Source organism: Acipenser ruthenus, chromosome 16, assembly GCF_902713425.1.
Source record: "Acipenser ruthenus chromosome 16, fAciRut3.2 maternal haplotype, whole genome shotgun sequence".
In the NCBI taxonomy this organism is placed as follows: Eukaryota; Metazoa; Chordata; class Actinopteri; order Acipenseriformes; family Acipenseridae; genus Acipenser; species Acipenser ruthenus.
The window spans coordinates 30,754,030-30,776,041 of NC_081204.1; the positions used below are offsets into that span (position 1 = coordinate 30,754,030).

The 22,012-nt window shown below is 41.3% G+C and overlaps 2 protein-coding genes across 5 annotated transcripts in view; both read right to left on the reverse strand.

Moving 5' to 3' along the window:
* Nucleotides 1-1,407, reverse strand: part of LOC117412180 (disks large homolog 3-like) — a 62,916-nt gene extending 61,509 nt beyond the window's left edge. For 3 of the 4 annotated variants that reach the window (XM_058989394.1, XM_058989393.1, XM_058989392.1), the window contains exon 1: nucleotides 958-1,407. In XM_058989394.1, the coding sequence (XP_058845377.1) occupies nucleotides 958-973 (16 nt within the window). In that variant the 5' untranslated portion in view covers nucleotides 974-1,407. The remainder of the gene's footprint in view (nucleotides 1-957) is intronic. The other variant, XM_058989395.1, reaches the window with a different exon arrangement.
* Nucleotides 1,408-2,780: 1,373 nt separating this feature from the next.
* On the reverse strand, nucleotides 2,781-21,986 carry LOC117411955 (glycerophosphoinositol inositolphosphodiesterase GDPD2-like). The gene is made up of 16 exons (XM_034019843.3): nucleotides 21,853-21,986; nucleotides 12,734-12,837; nucleotides 11,767-11,870; nucleotides 10,589-10,694; nucleotides 10,120-10,179; nucleotides 9,912-10,010; nucleotides 9,713-9,806; nucleotides 9,099-9,244; nucleotides 8,857-8,939; nucleotides 8,221-8,371; nucleotides 7,493-7,714; nucleotides 6,886-7,034; nucleotides 6,026-6,173; nucleotides 5,697-5,779; nucleotides 4,970-4,995; nucleotides 2,781-4,244 (listed from the first exon to the last, which is right to left on the reverse strand). Exons 2-16 carry the CDS (start codon nucleotides 12,815-12,817, stop codon nucleotides 4,180-4,182), a joined length of 1,620 nt encoding a protein of 539 aa, XP_033875734.3. The 5' UTR covers nucleotides 12,818-12,837; nucleotides 21,853-21,986; the 3' UTR covers nucleotides 2,781-4,179.
* Between the last annotated feature and the right edge of the window lie 26 nt (nucleotides 21,987-22,012).

Sequence of the window (22,012 nt, forward strand, 5' to 3'; positions counted from 1 at the left end):
TGTTATTTTTTTAAATTATCTGCAGCACTTTAATTACAACAGATTCCTAGGGTAAGTCAAGTGGACAAGCGTTTCAGGCAGTGCCACCCCCAGTGCGAAGACGGGTAAGAGGGAGGGGCAGGGATATATCGGATAGGTCACTGGCCTTCCTTGCTTTGACCTTGTTCCAACGGGACAAGCAAGTTGAAATTGAACAAGGGCCTCTCTGATAAACATTGAACGTTTCTGGAGAACGTGATATACTTTTTTGGTGAGTGGGGGGTTCGTCATATTGGTAAAATTGCGTATATTTATTTCCTCGCCATCACCGGGTATTTTTCCCTTGGAATCCAGCCATTACGTCGCTGTTATCCAGGCACGCCGTATAGCCCCTCCCGTCACTCGGGTGTTGTGCACCCAGGCAAAGTCCGCTCGCTTGCAGGTGCTGCGGTTCTGTGCTCAAACCCCTCCCGGATTTGTCAATTACTTTTACACCTTCTCATGGCTCGTATCCAGACGCTCCGAGAGGCAAAGCCTTCCAAGAAAATAAAAGAAAGAATTCCTGTTTCCCCTGGGGATTTCGAACGGAAAATTTGTCTTAGAAAAACATACTATTATAGTGAAATACCCTTAAACCGAAAGCTATCCGAAGTCTTCTGTGCATAATTGCGTGCTTGTCTTAACTAACACTCCGCACCTTTTATTAACGCACTTCAGTTGCTTTAGAGAAACAGGTGTCTCTCTCGAGCCCAGGATGCGATCAGATTCAGTTAAAAAAGACGCTTATTTTCTTGGAATTTTCGTGTTGACAAAATAAAGACGATCCTCCACAACAGTAAAGTCTTGTGACAAATAGATTACAGTAAATATAATATTAGTCCATAACAACTAGGCATGTATATAACATCTATAACAACCCATACAGTATTTATAAAGACATTGGGAAATAAACAAACAACACGTCTCATATTCACTTACCGTATTTATGAACCATTGTAGTCTGGTTTGAAGAACTATTTCACTCCTCACGCGCTGTCTATTCCAACATGCCTTCATCAAACTATATATTTTTATTCTGTATAACTTTTATAAGAAAACAGAATCCTTTACTCCAATTCAGTCCCCCGGCTCATCGTCTCGATTGGTGTTAGAATTGCGAGCGACTTGTTTTTTTTTATTTAAAAAACATAATAATAATATAAAACTTTCCAAAAGTTTATAGTCGACGTTATTTTCATTAACGGATCCGCTACCAGTCTGTGAAGAAAATGCAACGCACCTCAGCGAATAATATCGCTCTATTATGAACAAAATAAGTAAAAGTGTTTTTGTGTGTCCGCGGAGTCCCTCCTCCTACAATATGACTTTTTATGATTAAGTTGAAACTGGATGTCTGTTTCAGTTTGCGGGTAACGAGAGGGTGGGTAGCTCACCAATCGCCTCCACACGCACATGCAGTACCTCACAGTGACCACGTGGCCTCGAAAGCAGCACACACCAGAGAAAACGTTATCAGCCATTCACAAATCCCACTGCCTTGCCAGAAATTGAGACCCAGGCACTGAAGTTAAAACACCTTTAACTGCAAAGGGGAATCAGTGGGTTCAGTTGGAGTTTTTGCACATCAGTACTTTATTGAAATAAGTCAAAATCTTTTAGGTTAAAAAAAATATTAATAATAAATAAGTAAATCTAAGCTACTTAAATTGTAATTTTTAATATGGATTCCTGGAAAGCATTGTAGTTATTGTATTCTTGAATATGAAACATGCCAGGTGCAAGTCTTCCACTGTCTGCAGTGTGAATCACTGCAGCGAAGGTCTGAGGACCAAAATATATAGACATCAAATCATGGCAGTTTGGGTTATCTAGTGGCACATTGGTATCTAAATAATAACAATGCAGACATTTCCTTTATAAATGTCAGAAAGATGCAGGAACCCTGAGCCAATGAAATCCAAACAGCTTCCCAGCTCTCTTCACACGACATACACCTTTAATAATACACCAACACCCTTACAAATAGAGCAAACATGTACACATTCTGCTAACTTTGTGAAACAGATAGATCAGATCAAATCCCGTGAAGATTTAACACACCCACTCACAGCAGTATGAAACTTTACAAATATTTACACTCATTTCAAACTGTCCCCCTGCACAGGAAGATGGTCTAGTCCAGGGTTTCCCAGTCCTGGTCCCAGAGACCCTCTGTGTCTGCTGGTTTTCATGCCAGCTGAGTTATCAATTACTGAATTGAACTCTAAATTGAACTATTCATTAGCTTAATTAGACCTTGTACTTGTTTTCAGCTTTAAAACAACTCTCGAATGTTTTACTTGATTCATACTTTATGATTAAAACGAACAAAAGGTTTTGGGCAGGGAAAATGTCTTCAATACAAGGCACGTTTTTTCACTTACTGTACTCTGTTTATCCTAAAATATATAGAGCCATATTTACTATTTACCGACCGTTTAGTCTTTAATTAACTATTTTTGGTAATAGGTAACACAAACCTACAGCAGAACCAGAACTACTAAGTGATATATTTCAAGTCCTCTTCAGCACTCTCAATGCATTTGTAACATCATGTTTTTCTCCTTTCACAACATAGGAGAATTAACAAATGGGAGGCCACGTTTTGAAAATCGGGCCTATATGTTTGAAGGAAGTCTGCAGCGCTACAAACCCCTCACATCCACAAGGGGAATTCAATTCTGAGAGGATTTGGCACACAAAGCTTTATTATGCTTACCTTTAAAACAAACAGTACAATATATAGGAGTGAAACAAACAGGTATTGTCTTCATTATTTTTATTAGACATTATTTACATTTACTTCACAACTGCCTGCATTTCAAATTCATTTCACCAGAATCTAGAAGATATTTATTCAAAACATTATTATTTAATACAAAAATACCAGGTATTTCTATAATGTATGAAAATAACAGGGTTACTGGTCAACAAAAAAAACAGGGCTATGTATTTGTTGGAGTAAAATGATGATGCATTTTTTCAGTGCGATTACTCCAATGAAGCAATGTAATTCAAGGGGGTCTATTTTAATGATCTAAACAGCGTCAGATCTTAGTATCGCCACCTTGATCTTTTGTGACACCCCATTCCACTGTGATTATTAAAAAGAATGAATATAGATAAGCAACGCGTAGTTATTCATGTCCGACACCGACTGGATCATTACATTATATTATATATTAGACACTCCTTAAGCTTTGCATTTCTCATTGTGTAGCATTAACACAGAATTAAAAAAAAAAAATCAGGAGCAACATGGTTATTGAATATTCAGTGCTATTGTTGTGATGACAATTCAGTAATACCACACTATCCTGCCAAAAATAGCCCCCAGTGTGGGAATCCCCAGTAGCGAGCTTGAATATTCACATGGACATGCCTAAAGAGTCTACAAAGTGTTGGAAGGCACTCTTGCCAACGCTTGCCCCAGGAGACATGAAACACATTTTTATCTAAACTGGGGGTGGTATGGAAAGAATGAACACATGATAAATAGCATATTTAGCTTTTTCCATCCTGTTCTATATTCCATTTTGAGCATACAGATACACAGTACTTATCTGAGGTATATTCTATCACTTGAAATGGAAACACTGATTTTATATTATATATATATATATATATATATATATATATATATATATATATATACACACACACACAGTATATCATATTTGTGTGTACTTCAGGATTGTTAATACTAATGTTTTAAATATGTCTGAAATATCCAGATTTTGTTGACCAGTATACAGCAGTAAACACCTTCAAACACAACCTTAACCACAGCAGTAATGGTGAACTTCAGTGACCAAACAGGTCCTGCCTGCACCCCACAGGAGGAAGGGTGGGGGTTCGGCACGGTCTGTTAAAGTACATTCAAGAGCAGGTTGAAGGGGGGTACCGTATAGTGCCCCCCAAATGTTCAGAGAAAAGGTAACCCAAGCCCAACCCCCACCCCCCGAACAAAAACTTCCTTCCAGTCTTGACGAGAGTTGCAGTATCCCCAGAGATACAGATTCCCAAATCAGCTACTCCATTCCCAGAAAAATATATTGTTGAGCAGCCCCGAACAGAAAGCATTCCGAATGCTGCTGCTGCTTCCAGCAGGGACTCCTTCAGACAGTCCTTGGATCTGCTGGCCCGGCCCGGCCCGGGCCCTCACAGAAAGGTGTCCATCTCACCCGTCAGTAAGTTTGTAAAGCCATTCATGTGCTCAGCGCGTCCTGTGGAGAGACAGATAAGCAGAGGCAGTCAGTTCCTCTCCTTTCAGAGGCTTCCCACTCCTTGGGCTGCACCTGCACTGCTGACAGATCCTGGCTCACAGGATGTTCCAAGAGCATGTGCTTTTATCTAAAATCCAGATCACAGCAACAAACGTACAAACTGTTTTCATCACTTTATTAAGTGTGTTCGTTTACAGGGTCATTCCAGCTCAAGTGGGCCGACAGGGCTTACTCGACCTTATAGGTCAATTCATTATTGTTTACTGGATGGCCGTTGAAACCTGCTTTCTTGGTCATCCCCCACATGAACCAAAAATGTAATCAAAACGAGATTTTTTTTACCAACTTCAGACATGTGGTTTACGCATGGTTATTCATATCGGAGGTGGATTTTAGCCGCAGTGTCGACTCGCTGCTAACTGACAGCTGTGCCTGTTACGTTGCTGCTGAGTTTTATGTTTTAAGTTTGATGATTGAATATGTGTGTTTTTTTTACTCCTTAGTTATTGTGTTTTGTGTTGTTTGCTGTGGTTGTGTGAGCTTCTTGCCAGGTCATCACTGGAAATGAGAATTTGTTCTCAAATGACGCATCTGGATAAATAAAGGTTTTGATTGATTGATCGTCATCATTAACCCTGAACGGTGGAAACGCCTCCTCAGAATTGGGAGCACCTGAGCTGGATCGACCCGTATACTGTAGGAAAGGTTCCTAAGGAGAGACTCACCCCCTCTGTTGTTTCTGAAGCGCCTCCTGAAAAGAAAAAACCACAAATAACAAACTTTGGGTTTTAAAAAAGCAGTTAAAAAAAATCACTACCAGATTTGCTAAGATTTACCAGATCTGAAATGGTTAAGGAATTGACAATGTAGAATTATGAAATCATGATTAAACTGTAACTCAAAACCCAACTGAAAATGTTGACTATTAGTATTTTTTATTAAAGAGTTTTGACGAAGGATCAACCCTCCTAAAAAAATAAAAATAAAAAAAAGACAGAGATAAATCAGTTTTATCAATTAAAATCAGCAAATCAACTCTGTTAAACTCTCTAGGTTAGGTTTTTTGTTAAACAGGACTCTACTGTATGTAGCATCAAAACACTTTCATGAACCTGCATAATCTGCCCGAATCACTTTGAACAGACATGCGGATAAGTATTCATAACATGCTGTCATGACATTTATACAAACCAAACATACAGGAACTGAAAATGCAGCTTTTCAAGTGCATGTAGGTGACTCATAACCATTAACACCTACTGTGATTACTGAGATCTATTAAAGAAGATCATCGTGGGGATTCTGATGGATTACACAGCGATATTGAGAAGGAGATATAAATGCTACATAGTCTCTCAGTCATATAAAGCATTACCCTGTGCTGTGCATGTGAAGCAATACACCGAGATGCTGTGAGGTAATACAATCCCCCGCCCCCTGACCCCCACTGACCTTTGCAGCAGGAAGAAGCCCAGAACGACCAGCAGGAAGAAGCAGTCCACTGTGATCCAGATGGCTCGGTACGTGTCGGGTGCCTGCGCAGAAACACGCAGGAATGAACACTGACTTCTATACAAGTCTAAGAAAGGTCAGACTGCTGTAGGACTGAACATGCTGTTGAGATGACAATTCAGTGATATCGCAGGAGCCGTGAAACTGATTTCTGTCTGAATCGGGGGGGTTATTTTCATATATATCTGTAGAAGACGAGGAAACTGTTGAATTAGCTTTAGCAGGTTCTTTTAGAATGGCTTGGCAAAAGTACTTCAAGAAATACTTACGAGGTGCCAGATGGGGCGTTGCATGTCCCGGAGTCGATGGCAGGAGTTTGTGGTGACGGAGGAGACCCCGGAGCACCACAGCAGAGAGAAGAGCCAGCGCTCATTCACCACCCACATGTTCACCGTCACGTTACTCTGAGTCAGGTTCCTGAAGCACACACACACACACAGTGACACACAGGGACACACACACACACACACACACACAGTGACAGACACACACACACACACACACACAGTGACACAGAGTGACACACAGGGACAGACACACACACACAGTGACACACACAGCAACACACACACACAGGGAAGCACAGTGACACACACACACACACACACACAGTGATACAGAGTGACATACAGTGACAGACACACACACAGTGACAGACACACACACACACACACACACAGTGACACACACACAGTGACAGAAACACACACAGACAGTAACAGAAACAGAGGTACATTGTAACCATAAGGATCTAGACTTCTGCTAAAAGAATTAATAAAGCAACATTATATATAGAGGTTACAATATTGTGCTTCCTTCATTTCATAAGATTATATATGTACTGCATCTACATTTCACCTTGAAAACAGATACAAAAAACAACTGCTCATTTTATGTGATTTCCCTTGTTTACTTGCACTTATGTTTTGAAAGAGAGCCCTCTGGTGCTTAGAAGAAGGCATGGCAATGGAACAGGCATGGAACACGTGGAAACGACAGAAAGAAAGCTAAAGCAGCACTGCCAGGATAAAGCAGGGGCTTTCACTGAATCACCTGGGCGTTTCTGCAACACAATCTCCAGTCTCAGCAGCAGGTCGCTCCCCCACCCCTCCCCCAGACACAAACTCACCGAATCTCCTGGCCACTCAGGAAGGAGTGTCGTATGTTGAGCCGGTCACCCCCACCGACCCGCATGGCCTCCTTGTCAGCATAGACCTGCTGGAAGCCAGGGGGCATCGCTGCCACTCTGTCTCTGTCCTTATTCACCAGCCACAGCACCTGGCAGGGAGGAGGCAGGGGATATGACTAGGCTGGTGAGCTAACATACACTGTACTATACTGTACAGATGGTAAAACACTACTTTAAAAAGATAAGCTGTAAACAGTTCAGCCTCGTCTCAAAAAAGGAAACTCCTGTCCAATAACCTGTGACAAACTGATTACTAAAGCACCAAGCCAGCCCAGGGTGTTCACTGCTGAGGAATTACATGGTGAGGCACAAGATGAAGCCCTCGAGAGGGCGATTGCAACTATTAACATTTGAAAACCTTTTTTCCAATTCATTTCTATTGAATGCATCCTTTCGGCAGCACAAAATCGTCGCTATACTTTGACTTTAAAGGCTATCAGTCGGCAGGAAGGTCTTCCAGTGCTGAATGAGTTGATGACTTGTTTCTGTAGACTCTCTGTTATTTAAACCCTGGTGTACTGAAGCAATGTCAGCCCCGCATTCTCACCAGCTGCTGCGGGATGCTGGAGTTGAGAATGGTCTCGATAGTGCGCTGGGTGTAGTTGTGTTCGTAGGGGTGTCCCGGCGAGAGTTTTTTCAGATCGAAGATGACAGAGGTGTTGTGCTTCCTGGCCAGGTTCAGCAGATCCCTCAGGGACGGGATGCTCTGATTTCTGGCTTCCTCTCGATCCAGCTTTGAGAAGGAGGAGACTGTCTGGAAGGGGTCATTCTGAAACAAACCACAAGGGCGGCGCCACTCACATCACTGTCTGCGCCAATCAGGTCTTAGCAGGGGTGAAATGAAATTCTAATACTACAATGCATATCTTCATATGATACGACAGCCCTGGCAGACTGCATGAAGCCTTGGGTTGTCAGTTATTTTCTAGGTGATATATTACTTCCAAAATCACATAATGTATCATGTAATGCTGTTTAGAGCATTGCAGCTATCTCTCGCACACGGCTTGCTACTCCAACTGTAATCAGGTATTAAGATTCTGCGACAGTGCAATACAATGCACCAATTTATATAGTGCCTTTCATTGAAAGCATACCAAGCACACCATTTTGCCTCTAATCTAATTGAGTAAGAAATGATCCATTCGTATTCTAATGTTCCTCGTGTTTTGTAGGTCACTCAATGCATTTATTACACTGCTCTGTGCTACACTGAAGTAGTGACTTGGGTTGACTCTAGCTACAACATTAGGGACGTTCACGCGGCTGGATTACCTCCAGGTACCAGTCCCCAGCGTTGAGGCTCTGCAGCTCCTTCCAGCTGAAGGTGGAGCTGCTGTTGTTGGCTCTCTCTGGGAATTTCTCCAGCACGTTCGTCGTCCTTTTCAAGGAATCGTCGTGCATCAGGAATGGCACTCCGTCCCAGCTGAGCGGGGGAGAGATGAAGAAATCTCAACTATAGCACAGGCTCTGCTCTTGTAAAGCGTCTTTCTGTTCATTCTTGTAAAGATCTATACTGGACATATTGATGTATATACAGTTGAATCCCTTTCTTTTTTTGGAGCTGGCCACAATAGGGAGTCTACAGTATATGTCTGTAGTTTGCTGTATAAATTTATAGTACTGGTATATTAAACATCCAAATTACATATCGTAGAATTTCCTGGTGGACACATTTTCTAACTATGAATGTGGATTTTGCATAGGACACAATGCCACCTGGTGGACAAATGTCACATTTACAGTCTCTCTCTTTTTTTTTTTTTTTAATAAGGATCTTAAAGTCACACACACACACACACACACACACACACACACACACACACACACACACACACACACGCCACTTCTAATATCTGCCTCGTGTCTCTCTGTGTTAGTCTCTCTGGTCCCTCTCTGTCTGTCTCTCACCTGAGCAGCACGTCGGACTCGAAGGCAACCACCTTACACTCCATACTCTTCTGGAACGACATCATTGTGTTCTCTGGAGCGAGCTTTAAAAAGAAGAGAGAGTGAGAAGAACTTTCACCAGAGAGACCCAGATGAGCCACAGCAGCTACGCAGAGAGGCATGGAAAACCAGGAAAGCGAAAGGCAAACATGTTTCTAACTGACAAAACTGCAAATCAATTCAGCAGTTTAGTGCAGGCTCACCATGGGCGCCCCCCGGTGGCCGATCAGGGCAGGTTTGGGAGGTAACTCCCTTATCTCCAGGAGGCAGGGAGATGTGATGAGCAACGGAGACAGGAACACAGCAGCCACCACGATGAGGTAAGCCATGAGGATAAACACCCTGGAGACTGAAACACACACAGGATTAGCACTGACAGCCAGCAAACAGCAGAGGGCAGCACTACCCAACACTGGGGAAGAACTGAACACCAGCAGTGTTCTCAATAATTCGTTTTTTGTGCTTGTATTTTAAAAAAAAAAGTTTTTTTATCAGAAGCTTACATATTAATATACCGTCAACACTATTCACAAAACTTTAGGAACTGTTTTAAGGACATGTTTTGCTAGGACTGTTTTTCTTCTTTATATTAGTTACATTTGCATGTAGAATCAAGTTTCAACACCATTTTTAAATATCCGTTTGGGAGTGTGGGGGTGGTGGTCTTTATCAGGTAAACAACACTGGAATAAATGTAGACACTAGCCATGCTAGACAAGGGGAACACACAACCACAGTATCAAACGCTAGCACAACAAACAGCGGCCGTGTTTAGTGGGGGTGGGGGGGCAGTGTTGGGGGTCTGGGCTGTGCTTACCTGTCCTCTTGGCCATGAAGAATCTCTGGAACACAAACCAGCCGAGGAGCGACACGGCAGCCACCCCCCCCAGCTGGAGAAAAGGGGCCGTCACCTGGCAGGGGCACAGGGAGGGGTCAGGGTGCACAGCAACACACTCGTTTAAAAAAAGTAAAAAAAAACGTAAAATGTGCACGCTTAATAAATATTCTGCACATACCTGCAATGACAGCAAGGCTGTGCCCCACTCCTCCATCCACCGTACACATATCCCAGCAATCCCAGCGGCTACTATTACCACTGCCAAGAACAGCAGGACCTGTGAGGGGTAGAGAGCAGGACAACTCAGCACCCAGGGACAGAGACAGTGCCTGTTATCAATAACTCCGACTGCCAAATCCTCTGCTGATCAATAGCTCTGAGAATACCTTGTGAATCCAGTGCATGTCCAGAGGTTCTTTAAGAGCCACCTGGATCAGCGCAAACACCTGAAGCAGAAAAAGAAAAAAAACAAATCAAATGAAAAAAGTAGAAAAAGAATCCCTCAAGTCAGTAATTCCAAGCGTTTTCCTCCACCTGCCTGCAATTTCAAACGTTTCCTACAGGTGGCGGTTTGTACCACAAGTCAGATAATTGCTTCAAGCGTTCATTGAGATCTACTTTAAAGATTTTAATATCATCATGCTCAAATGTATTATACTTCGTGATTCTTCAAGGATCTCGTGTCACTGTATTTCTATTGCCTGCAGTAATGTTAATACGTGGGTCAGTAAATCCCCAGCTGGATTAATATAGAGAGATGGTATTTAGATCCACCGCTGTTTAGATCATTAAAATAGACGGCATTGTCAGTCCTTCAGTCACACATCCGAGCCACACTGCAACAGATAAACTCACCAGCAGGAGGCAGCAGTAGATGACCACCACTGAAGTCACGATCAGCACCACCAAAAACCAGTTGACATACATGCCTGTGATGCTGCTAAGAATTGAGAACACCTTCCTGCAAAACAAGACGGCCTTGTAGTGCAACACAGTCTCTTTAAATATACATCGGCATAATACACACTATATCTATATATATGTATATCTATATATATGTATATCTATATATATATATATATATATATATATATATATATATATATATATATATATATATATATATATATATATATACACTGATATACTGTGTGTGCGTGTGTATATATATACTCTGTGTGTGTGTGTGTGTGTATATATATATATATATATATATATATACATACAGCTATGACCAAATGTTTTGCATCACCACATAGGATGAACACATTTTGCTTCATGAAGTCAAATAAAACCTGCTGTATATTGTTACATTAACATATTGAATTACACACCGCTTTGTAGTTTTCCCAAATACTGTACTACTATTATGGCTTCCTGCACACTTTGCGATATAATTTCGTAGTTTCTGAATTATTTTCGTAGTTTCTAAAATTATATTTATTTAACATGATGTTAAATAAATATAATTTTATATATATATATATATATATATATATATATATATATATATAATTATGTCTCAATCCTAAAATTCTAGGTGACGCAAAACTTTTGGCCACAGTTAGCTATTTATAATCCCAAATATGTGTTCTTCTGAATCATCATTTATCATGGCTTGTTTAAGATCATCATACTTTGGGGCAGTCTCTAAACAAGCCTGTGCAAGGAGTTGTCTGCAACGAGGCCAGAATAAAAATGACTAAAGGGGTGTGCACCAGTTATAAGTGACGTTATAAATCGCCTTGGGCATCCCTTAGAATTGGTTAAACCCGACCCTTCTAAATAAACTGACAGAAGGGAAGTCCTGATTCTTCTGTTCGCCCGCTCCTCTCAGGACTGAATGGATTGCCTTGTTCCATCAAGATTTGCTTCTGCTGTGATATTGAAATGCTACCTCTGCGCCACCACTGCACACAGTCTCAATGAGATTCACAGGAAGGGTTACTGTAGGAGTGAGGCAACCCCCTGGCAATGAGGCGTGAATCTCCTAGTTTATTCAACCCTAATGAATCCAGTGTCGCTGTACTCACGTGTTGAAATCGTCCCGGTCATTGTAGGCAGCCCAGCACACATAGATCCACCAAAGAGTCAGCAGAAAGATGAAGGACTGGAATGTGAACCAGCAGCATGCACACTGCCAGGGGAAAGAGAGAGAGAGAGAGAGAGTGGGAGAGAGAACGACAGCAGACATGCTATTTGCATATTTTGTATGGCAGTATATTTACAAAAACAAATGTGTGCTACATATGGCAGGTGTTTCTATTTCCGTACCACTCCTGTGTGTTGTATTGCATTGACACGGACAGCAAGAGAAGGTACCAGGACCCTGGAGCTCTCTCCACTCTTGCCTGTCAGGTGCTCAGTGGGTCTGGTTTCGCTTGCACGCTCTCAGGTGTTAAAAAGGTGAAGTCAGGTACAATCCCTCCTCCCCCCCCTGCCCTTCGGAGCGATGCCCCGGAGCGCAGGCAGGCAGGCAGGAGGTTCTCATGTCCTGCCCAAACAAGTCTACCTCTCTTTTTTTTGTAGGTTGTTATTCCCTTGGGAAACGCAGGGCTGCTCTGCAATGCTTTGTGAATACAGCCCTTTGAAAGCTGCACCCAAGTGTTTCACATTTGTTTTCTCACTCAGTGTGTAATTATATAATAATCACTACCAGAATGCATCACTGCTAAACGTTTCAGAGCACTGCCCCAAAGACTGTAATCGTGACAACAATACTTAATCTTGTTAAGATGGATTATTATTACAACACTCACTCTCTCTTTAGAAGCTTTGTCAAAACACATACTTTTCCAAAGCCTAGGTGGGGCAGTGAATGTGTCCTTGCCTAGCGACCAGCCTTCGTCGCCACATTACAAAAGCAGGTTAGACAGCTGAAAGGCATTTCCAGGCTGTTCGCTCTGGTCCCTTGCAAGTTGACAGCGCTTGAGGTGTGTGATTGAGGTGTGTGATATTATCATATTATATGAAGGCAGGGTTACTGTGCTGCATTATTACCTGCCATTTCCCTGGTTTTCTGTCCTTCCCATGGCAACTGTAGACCCCGACCAGGCAGTTTCGACAGGGGTGTTCCTGCGCCATTCTGCCCTACACAGCCTTACCTAAAAACAAGAGACACACAAGAATAACCTTTCTGTACCGCGGACAGGTGGGGAGAGACAGTGAGTGGGTAGCATATGCACAGAACATACATACAGAGTGGGTGTACTAGCCTTCCTACTGTAAAGAAAGACGAGGGGTGAAGGGGAGAAACAAGTGTCTCGGACTATCACTGTGAGTTATTGCATTCAATAACTTTATTCATGGCTTTTTTTTTTTTTTACAAGGTCTTAACCTGCATTCATTAAAATGTAAACTATCAAATGACAGACGAATCACGCCGCTCCAAATGATGCCGTCCTGCTAATAAGAGCCGGAATCAGATCAAAAGAAAGTCTCTGGATTCTGAATCTAGGGTTAAACACACTTTCTTTTCCATTCGTTGTGCTTCTTGTATAAACAGAAGAGTTGCAGAACAGTGTTTATTTTACAGAGAGCATCCTCTATGTATTTGTATACATACAAATGCATTCTGAATAAACGAAACATGACTGAAAGAATGCAGTGAATAGCTGATTGAATTGCAGGCAAGCAGAGGCATGAGACATTCCTGCAGAACTGCTCCGGGCAACAGTGGGCCCGTGGTACCAATAGAGGGGCTGCCAGACACTCTGTCAGCAGTGCAGGAACCTGCCCAAACCCACTCGGGATTTCACTACCTGACTTACCCATTTAAACAAAGTCTGTTTCAAAGCTCTTTTTAAAATGTCCGCTCTAGTGCACTGGGGTTTGAGATCTGTCCTCTAAATCAGGGCAGGAAAAAGAAAAAAAAAAAAAGTGCTCTGGCTTTTCTGTTCCGTACCACATCATGGATCGTTATTGCTGTGTTACCTCTTTGACAATGTGGGCAATAATCCTGACACTATCAGTGCACTAGAGCAGACATTTTGAAAAGAGCTTTGAAACAGACTTTAAAATTCTACGTGTAAAAAGTTGTCCGGATGTTAACAATGAAAAGAAAAATGCCAGGTACTTTATTTAAACAGTTGTAGCATCACGTGGGGGACGTGGAACGCTAGATTTTTCGGAACCCCGCTATTTACTCTTTAAGCGTGGGGGAAAAAAGGTTTTATGAAAATGCAGATAATTGTGATTATTTATTTTTTGATTCATCATTGATTCATCAAAAGAGTTAGGCATGTACATCCTAAGAAAAGGAGAAAGATTTCAACCCATTGTGACCGAATCCGTGTTAGGGGCTGGAATGACGCATTGTGCATCGATGAATCAGGAGTCTTTCTTTACAGGATATATCATATTGTAACAGGATCGTGTATCGGGATACAACACAAACACAACATAGCTCATTGTAGCTCACCGAGTTTTACAGTTGGTATGAATGCATACCAACTGTATGCATTCATATTGCACAATACCAGTAGCCAATCAGGACGCTCACATGCAACGGTATACATGACACGGGGACCTGCATATCCTGATGCAGATCGTATTGTTAGAGATTAGGGTATCTTTACACCCTTATTCACGATGGACATTCTGATCTTGGCATCGTCTTGTATAGAAGTGATTGTTTAGCGCCGCAGCACTGAGTTTACATGCGTCTGTTTGGCACAGATGAAAGCATGAGTAATTCCAACAGGATCCGATTTCTCAAAACAGATCAACAGTGATAATGGGCAGAGGGATTTCGTATGCATGTGCCACACAACCGTCGTACTGTATGTGTGACTCATGTCCAGGCACCCACACCGTATCCCAGTCAACAGAGATATGGGGAGAAGCATACAAACAGTAGGTGCACTCCTGCAGAATGTGTTGTTCACTTAGGAATGGTAGCGGTGATGGCTAATACATTTATTTCTTTTGACAAACTTCCCTGGAACTACTAAAGACACAGTGAATATACACACATGTTTTCGGAACACTGTTGGATTTGGAATGATCTGTTTATATCCAGCAATGAATTTAGGATTGCAGTTTAAGGACCTGCCGAGAATTCCAAGAAAATACGTTGAAAAGATAAGTCTTTATTTATACAGTCCAAGCCTAGTGTTTTTTTTTTTTTTATTCAATACGTAGTCAGACTTTATTTTTAAGGCCCCTATTTTGTTGAGGAGCTGTTAGTAACTAGCATACCAAAATGTTAACATGTTTCATAGTTTAAATATTACTTAATACGTATTTTATTTTAACATTCCAAATATGTTAAAGTTTAAAGCACTAAATGTGTTTATTGTTAAAGTGAAACGTTTCAGATTTGAAAAGGATGCTGACGGGGATGATTTTGATAGAGTAGCACATTAACTAGGACCATGATCTTTAAACAAAGTGAAAAGGTCTATCCACCTTGCACATAGACCAGCTGGGATCTCTCAACAAAAGAGTCCCCACCAACTCCCTAAAGTGTTTCTAAATTGTATAATTAGGCACTTGCTTTCACCTCAGAGCACTGTCGTTATAATCCTTCACCATAAAGTGACAAGCTAGGAACGTGGGGGCTTGACCAAGTAGGAAGCATGTTAAATCATCAGAATGAAGGATCGGAGGAGTTCTTTCCCCCTACAGGGTGTGAAGTGTGAAGGTTTTCAGCTGGAAGCAAATGCAATCATGAGAAAGGGGAACTGCTGCAGTTAACGTCAATGAAGAACGAATAAGCACGACCAGGCACACGCACGATCTCAGCCATGCAACTAACACTATTACAGCATGGCGGGGCTGCATGCAGACTGGATCTTCATGTTAGCAGGTCTGCTATTGACTGTGCTGTAGTAAAACACAAGGCAATTAGATTAGAATATCACTCTCGTATGTTTAGCCCAGGGGTCTTTAAGCGCTCTGGCATGAAAAAGGATCCCCATGTGCAGCATGTACCACAAATAAGAACCAATCTTACATTCCGCAGAACACAGGGAAAGAAGGATCCTGTTACTCTGTCAGATTCTGCCAGGTTCATTAGCCTACCCTTGGAGGCTAGAGCATGCACTCCTAAGTAATCGGCTAGCCAGTACTGCCCTTGGTTTGGGCCAGTCAGCTGTGCTAGTGTAGACTGTGAGACCTGCTCGCTAGTTAGCCAGGAATGAGTCCTGGCTGAGCCATAGCAATGGTTACATTCCAATACACAGCACAAAATAAAAGGCAATGCGTGGGTTTTGTCAAATGCAAATGAGATAGTGGGATTTCACCTTTTCAGTTCGGCTTTTCACACACGGACGCATCTTCAAGCATCTCGCAGCGCAGAGTGCGCCAGTATTCATGAAGGCACTAGCTGTGACCTCTGATGTCTTGATTTCTTCAGTTCCTAACCGTACACAGACCTCGCAAGCTTGCAATGTTCTGCAACCAGAGCTTGAGATCAGCTTCATATTTTAGTTGCCTTTCTTCCCTGAAATCGAAAAGCGCCTGCATGTTTATAAATATACTTCTCGCTTTGTGAGAATGAATGCTCTTACATGGAAACATTAGCATGGTTCAGGAAATCAATGTGATCATATCTCCGGTCTTTAACACAGAGTAACTCAAGCTCAGTTCAACAATACAGTATCTCATTTGTTTTATACACGCCTAAGGACCTAGTCGAATTCAAATTCAAGCTACAATAGTAATTCATGTTTCGCGCACTGCAGTTTGATGCAATGGGTTTGCTCCACTGGGGACTCCCAATGCTCTAGCTTCTCTAGGGCAGTGAAGAGGTAACCCAGGTCCACAGACTTGGTTTGTTCAGCATTGGTATTTCTGAATGGCAGTTTGTAAGTGGCTCTTTTTAGCTCACTTGGTAAAATCATCTTGACTCAGAAAGCTCTTTCGCTGAGTTTACAATACTCTAGTCGATGGTTCCGGAGCCTTTCTAAAAGGGGGAGGGGGGTGGGGGGTGGGGCGGGGCGTGCACCTCTTTATTTCAAACAAACATCTCACAAAGTAAACAGTATAACCACAACTAAACATTGTGTGCTATACAAGCAGCTCTTTTTTATATTTATTTTTTGAAATCTGGACTTTTGACCTTGGCTTTCTTTCTTTAATCTATTTCTATGAAATGCTATTTCATTTTTTGTAGTGCTTCGTGATGTCTTTGGCATGGAAAGAGCTTTGTAAATGGGAAAAGCATTGTTGTGTATTTTACTTGGTGATGCTATTCCAGGACAAAGCAGCTTTCGCTTGCATTCAGCAATCTTTGGCAAGCCGCACCTTTCACTTGACATCCTGAAGATGTTTTTTTTGTTTAAGCAAAAATTAGATCTCACAGGGACCAGAGAGTCTTACAGTATTTATGGGGTAATAAAAAAAAAAAAATACACTGCATTCTGCTTATAACAATGCTTGGCACGTGACTACTGCTGGCCAATCTATGAGATCCGGGTCACGACACCAATTTAACAGGGCAGAGGCTGGGCACGAACTGGCAACCCCGTGCACCACAAATAAGCATCTTCAACACAATGCAAAAGAGCCAGGCACGTCTGCATCCGTGGCTTTAGAGCTGTTAACCTCATCTCATCTCACCCACAGGGGGCAGGACAGAATCTGTAACAGCAGTGTATCACACAGCACTGCACGTTACAGTATGGATGTGCGTGCAGGGACCCGGATAGCATTAAATGGAAAGGGGAACTTGCTTGTCTCTATTCTGAGAAGTGTCTTGCTTACTCTGGGCTTCAATTCTGATCAGGCGATTCCCTGAAGCAAGTTAATATGAAAACAAAAGAAAGTTACTTTCCTCCTGGGAATTCACCTTTAACTAGTTATTGCTGTTTTGCAACTGTTGCTTCATTCACATAATCTGCTGCCTAATGCTTGAGTTTCCAGGATTGAGAAACTGCATGCGGTCAGGGTAACAATCAGAGCTAAGGCACAAATCTTTCATTTCCTATAAATGAGAGAGAATGGCTTCTGTATGTCGTTTGTGAGCTTCTCGCAGTGGCAACAAATCACTTACGTTGAAGTCACTGTTAGTCAATTAAATTGGTTTCCAAATGAAAGCAGTTGAACAATCACAATTATTACATCTTTAAAATATGAATTCCAATTCCTTCAAACGGAATGTGAATTGGAATTGGGAATTGATTTTAAAACGGAATTGGAATGGAAATCCAGGAATTGATCCCAACCCTGTTTTCCCCCCTTGTTATGATACAGCACTTTACTGCATGATCGCTCAGAGAGGCCCCTGGGCTCATACCTGAGCGTACACTGTTTACTTAGAAAATGCTTTTACTTCATTGGTTTCACATAAGCCCACACACCTGTGTGTGATCATTCAGTTTGAAGTAGTTGTAAGGGTGTACCAGTGAAGAATGTGCTGTTGCTTTAGGACAAACCTTCACCTAAAGGACCTTGACAGTCATAGATCATGGCTGCTTAGCCGGTGTGCATCTCCAAAGTGATCTGCAAGTCTGTTTCAGTGTGAGGATGTAGACACAGTGTGTGGCCACAAGCCTCCCCAGGTGGGCAGGATACACACATTGTGTTCTGACGGACGTTAAAAGGATGAGTTTTATCTTCTACATTTTTCTAATATCTCGTTTCTTCAATGTCCTATTTTATACAACGAGTGTTGCCTTGCATTTCATATCCGGTGGTCCGATGTGAATAGGAGTGTATCTCATTTTGGAATCTAGCTTGCATTCCTTCAAATCCAATTCTAGAATCCCACTGTTCCAAATGACCCCACCTTACTAAGAAGATGCAGAGTTCGGTCTAAGGAATGTAATTCTCGGATCCTAGTTGTTACATTTAGTGTGGGGTAGTAGAACATGCAGTACTTTCCTTCCCTATTTCGGCCAAAAAATTCCTTCTGGAAAGACTCCTCAAGGTTGATTGTCTGGCAGGATCTAGCACAAGAAATGAATGTTGCAGCACATTTCAATCAAATGGTTGTTCTAGTCCTACTAACGCTTTTCTTTTAATTGCTCCGTTAATTTGGTAATTATTTTTCTGCCTTCATCTGATCCTGAGTAATTCTGGGAGTGGGGCCGAGGATTAAACTAGAAAGGAGCTTTATCGCAAGCACATGGATAGTTTCATAGTTAGAAGTAGAATGAGGTGTTCGGAGAGTTATTATTCGGTGATTTACTAGAACAATAACAACAACTTGATTGCCTTTTCTGAGGTATCTCCACTGAGTGTAACACAGGAATACCCAGGTACTGTTAATGGGGACTACACCCTTATGAATTGAATTGCACCTAGTTCTATAAAGGCAGGAAGGGCGACTTTTGCTTGTGGATGTTAAGCAACATCCCATGGACCCATTTCAAAAAGCAATGGGGATGCTGTCCTGGTCAGATCCCAAGCTAAATATCCCCTGCCCCAGCAAACTGATTTTGAAAGTATCCATTCCCTATACAGGACAGTGTCTTCCTCTTGGACGCTGCAGGTCCCATTGGGTCTGTTCTTGGGGTGCTGTTGGGAAACCAAAGTTCCACTGCTAGCTGATCAATACTGAACTGGGGTCACCTTCTGCCAGTGTCGTGAGAAGCATAGCGTGGGAGAGCTTTGTGAGAGCCAAAGAACGAAGAGAAACAAGATCAGACAGAGCTCTCCTAATTAAACAGGCGTTTCACAAGTGCCTGAACAAGAACAAAAAAAAAAAAGCAATCAATGAGGACACTCCCTCTTTAGGAGGCTGTCAATCAATAAGGGCGAGGGTAGTGATGACTATGAGGCTTTTCACATGGGTTCAATAATGTAGCCATACATCTTCAGTATAGGCAATGTGCCTGCTTTCCAAAGTGTCTTAACTCATTATATTTAGTAGCAGACATTTACATCTGTATACACTGTGAACTCCAGGTTTCAAATCTGGATTCATGCATTCAACAACTTTCAGTGTGCTTTCATTTCACAGCGCTCTCGAAATGCATATGCTAACAAAAACCCTTGATGGAATTGCATCCTTAGTATGTACAATCGGGTATGCATTACTCATTTAGTTATCCATTCTGTAAAAAAAGGTTATTATCTATTTGATATCATTTCTTGAGCAATGCAAAGATACATCAGACCAGAAGATCAGACAAAGTGGTGACAAAAAAACAAAACAAAGACTTCTATGGACGCGTTGATCTTCGATACATTACTATTGCAATGCATTGACTCGGGAGTTATTTCAAGTCCGCTTTGAATATTCTGATAGACTTTGCTTGTCTAAAGAAGCCAACATCACAATGTATTTGTGGGTTTCACAGAACATGATAAGCACTTAGTCTGGGGGGCAAGAAAGCTCCAAATTACTGTGAACCAGGGTCTGTGAAACCAGAAGTAAAAACAGTTTTTAAATTACTGTTACTTGTTATAACATGTTGCTCATAAATAAATCTGCAAGTTATTTGAATATGTGGAATCACAAGGTTTTATGAAAGGGCAATCAAACAGTAAATGTAACAAAACATCCTGCCACTTCAGTGTACTGATGTTTCTTCCTGATGGTTAAAATGAATTATTAATCAGATATCAGACTTAAACAAAACCGCAACCTGTCAAATAAAATTGTTATACTAAAATGTAAGTCATTTATTAATACGTGTTGCTTATAAACCAGCCTAAATCTAAAGAAAATAAGGGTTCCAGTGAAAGCCAGCCAAATGGTTAGCATTTTCAATAAAACAGCACCCTTCCTCTGGGATTTCAAAAGCTTATATTTAAGGTTATTGTGAATTGCACAACAATGTAAACTACAGTATACAACACAATTAACGCAGAAAGCCATAACTGTAGTAAGTTTTAAAACAACGACAAAGAAACCCATGCAAACCATCTTTACTGTTTGTGACTAAATGCAAACATTTCCAGTTTCAGTTTTACGTCACAATTTATTGGAAACGGAATGTTAAATTAAGCTGTGCAGTTCAAATGAATACAATTGCAGTATCATTAGTGTGTATCCTCTATAGTTGTGATAATCTTTTATCGTTTAATCTGATACGCCTATGCACGGCATACAGATAGCATACTTCCCTACCGACATTTATTTACGCTGTCACTGTTACCACGAGTAAGCTATGGACAATAGATGAAGCTTTAACTAAGTCTAACTTAGCTTTAACTAACACAGTCTAACGAAGTACTGAATCGTATCACTTGAAACACTCTTGCTCATTTTCGATTGGTTCTATTGAACGTGGTGTTCAATTAGGCGGCTGTGGTTTATTTGTGTGACCTATAAACGATAGTCTTTGTACACAACATTCTCATATAAAACCAAACAGCTTTCTCTGGGTGCTTCGCTAGCACTAAAACACAACCTTTGCTGTTTAACAAGGGTCTTTATTGCCGCTAATTGAGCGATTCATTTATAGGCACAGTTCATTTGGCACTGACAGCTGAATGGAAACTGACTGCTCACACTATAAAACTGTATGAAACAAGGACCAGACTCTGAATTTATTACTAGAACCTGGGCGAGAACCTGGACTCGTAAAAAAGTGTATATTGAACTTATTTTCACCCTTTCCTAAACTTAATACCAATAACATATCTATATTTTTTCTTTCTTCATCCCGATGTTAATAAGTAAAAAAAATCTTGCCAGCGTTGCTGAATAATTCCAATAATTGCTTTTTTTTTTTTTTTTTTTTTTTAAATAACCCACTTTCCCTGAACTTAAAGTTAACGTAAATAATAAAAAGTACGGTTCTTTGTAAAAATGATAAATCATTCCACAGTTTAACTTGCGCTGCTTCAATAGTTGTTGGTTTTGTTTATGTTCTCCGCAGGACAGGTGATCTCCGCGGTAAGTATTGATAAATGTCAGTGTCAATTATCGACCGTTCAGGTCCTGTAGGAGATTTATTAGCAATTATCGGTGAGTTTTGGAATAGACAGCACGAGGAGAGAGGATTCTCGACGTACGTATTTTGAACTCAAAGTTCTAAAACGGTTCAATCTATTTTAATCTCAGATTTCGTTACGGTGATTTTGTTCGTTTTACTGGACTATTACTTTTACTTTATAGCAATTAACCATAACTTTTTTTTTTTAAGTTCCCAAACAATGCTCAATCTCACATTTTAATACCAAACAAATACTGGTACCAACAATAATTTTAAAAAAAAGTTTACCTTAGTGTTTTGTGAGCGTTCTGGTCTGTGATTGGTAAAGTTGCATGGGAGATTCTCTTGTCATCCCAATGTAGTACTGAAAACAGCCCTTGCGGTATGAACACACCTCCCCGGTTTGTTCACTCCCCTGGCCCTCCTGTGTCTCCCATCCCATTTCTCT

Coding starts and splice junctions, on each gene's coding strand:
- LOC117411955 (XM_034019843.3), bottom strand. CDS start 12,817: ATGGCGCAGGAACACCCCTGTCGAAACTGCCTGGTCGGGGTCTACAGT. Junction 8,372..8,856: donor GAGTCCGACGTGCTGCTCAG/GTGAGAGACAGA, acceptor TCCCCCGCTCAG/CTGGGACGGAGTGCCATTCC. Junction 7,035..7,492: donor CCAGCATCCCGCAGCAGCTG/GTGAGAATGCGG, acceptor CCTCCCTGCCAG/GTGCTGTGGCTGGTGAATAA.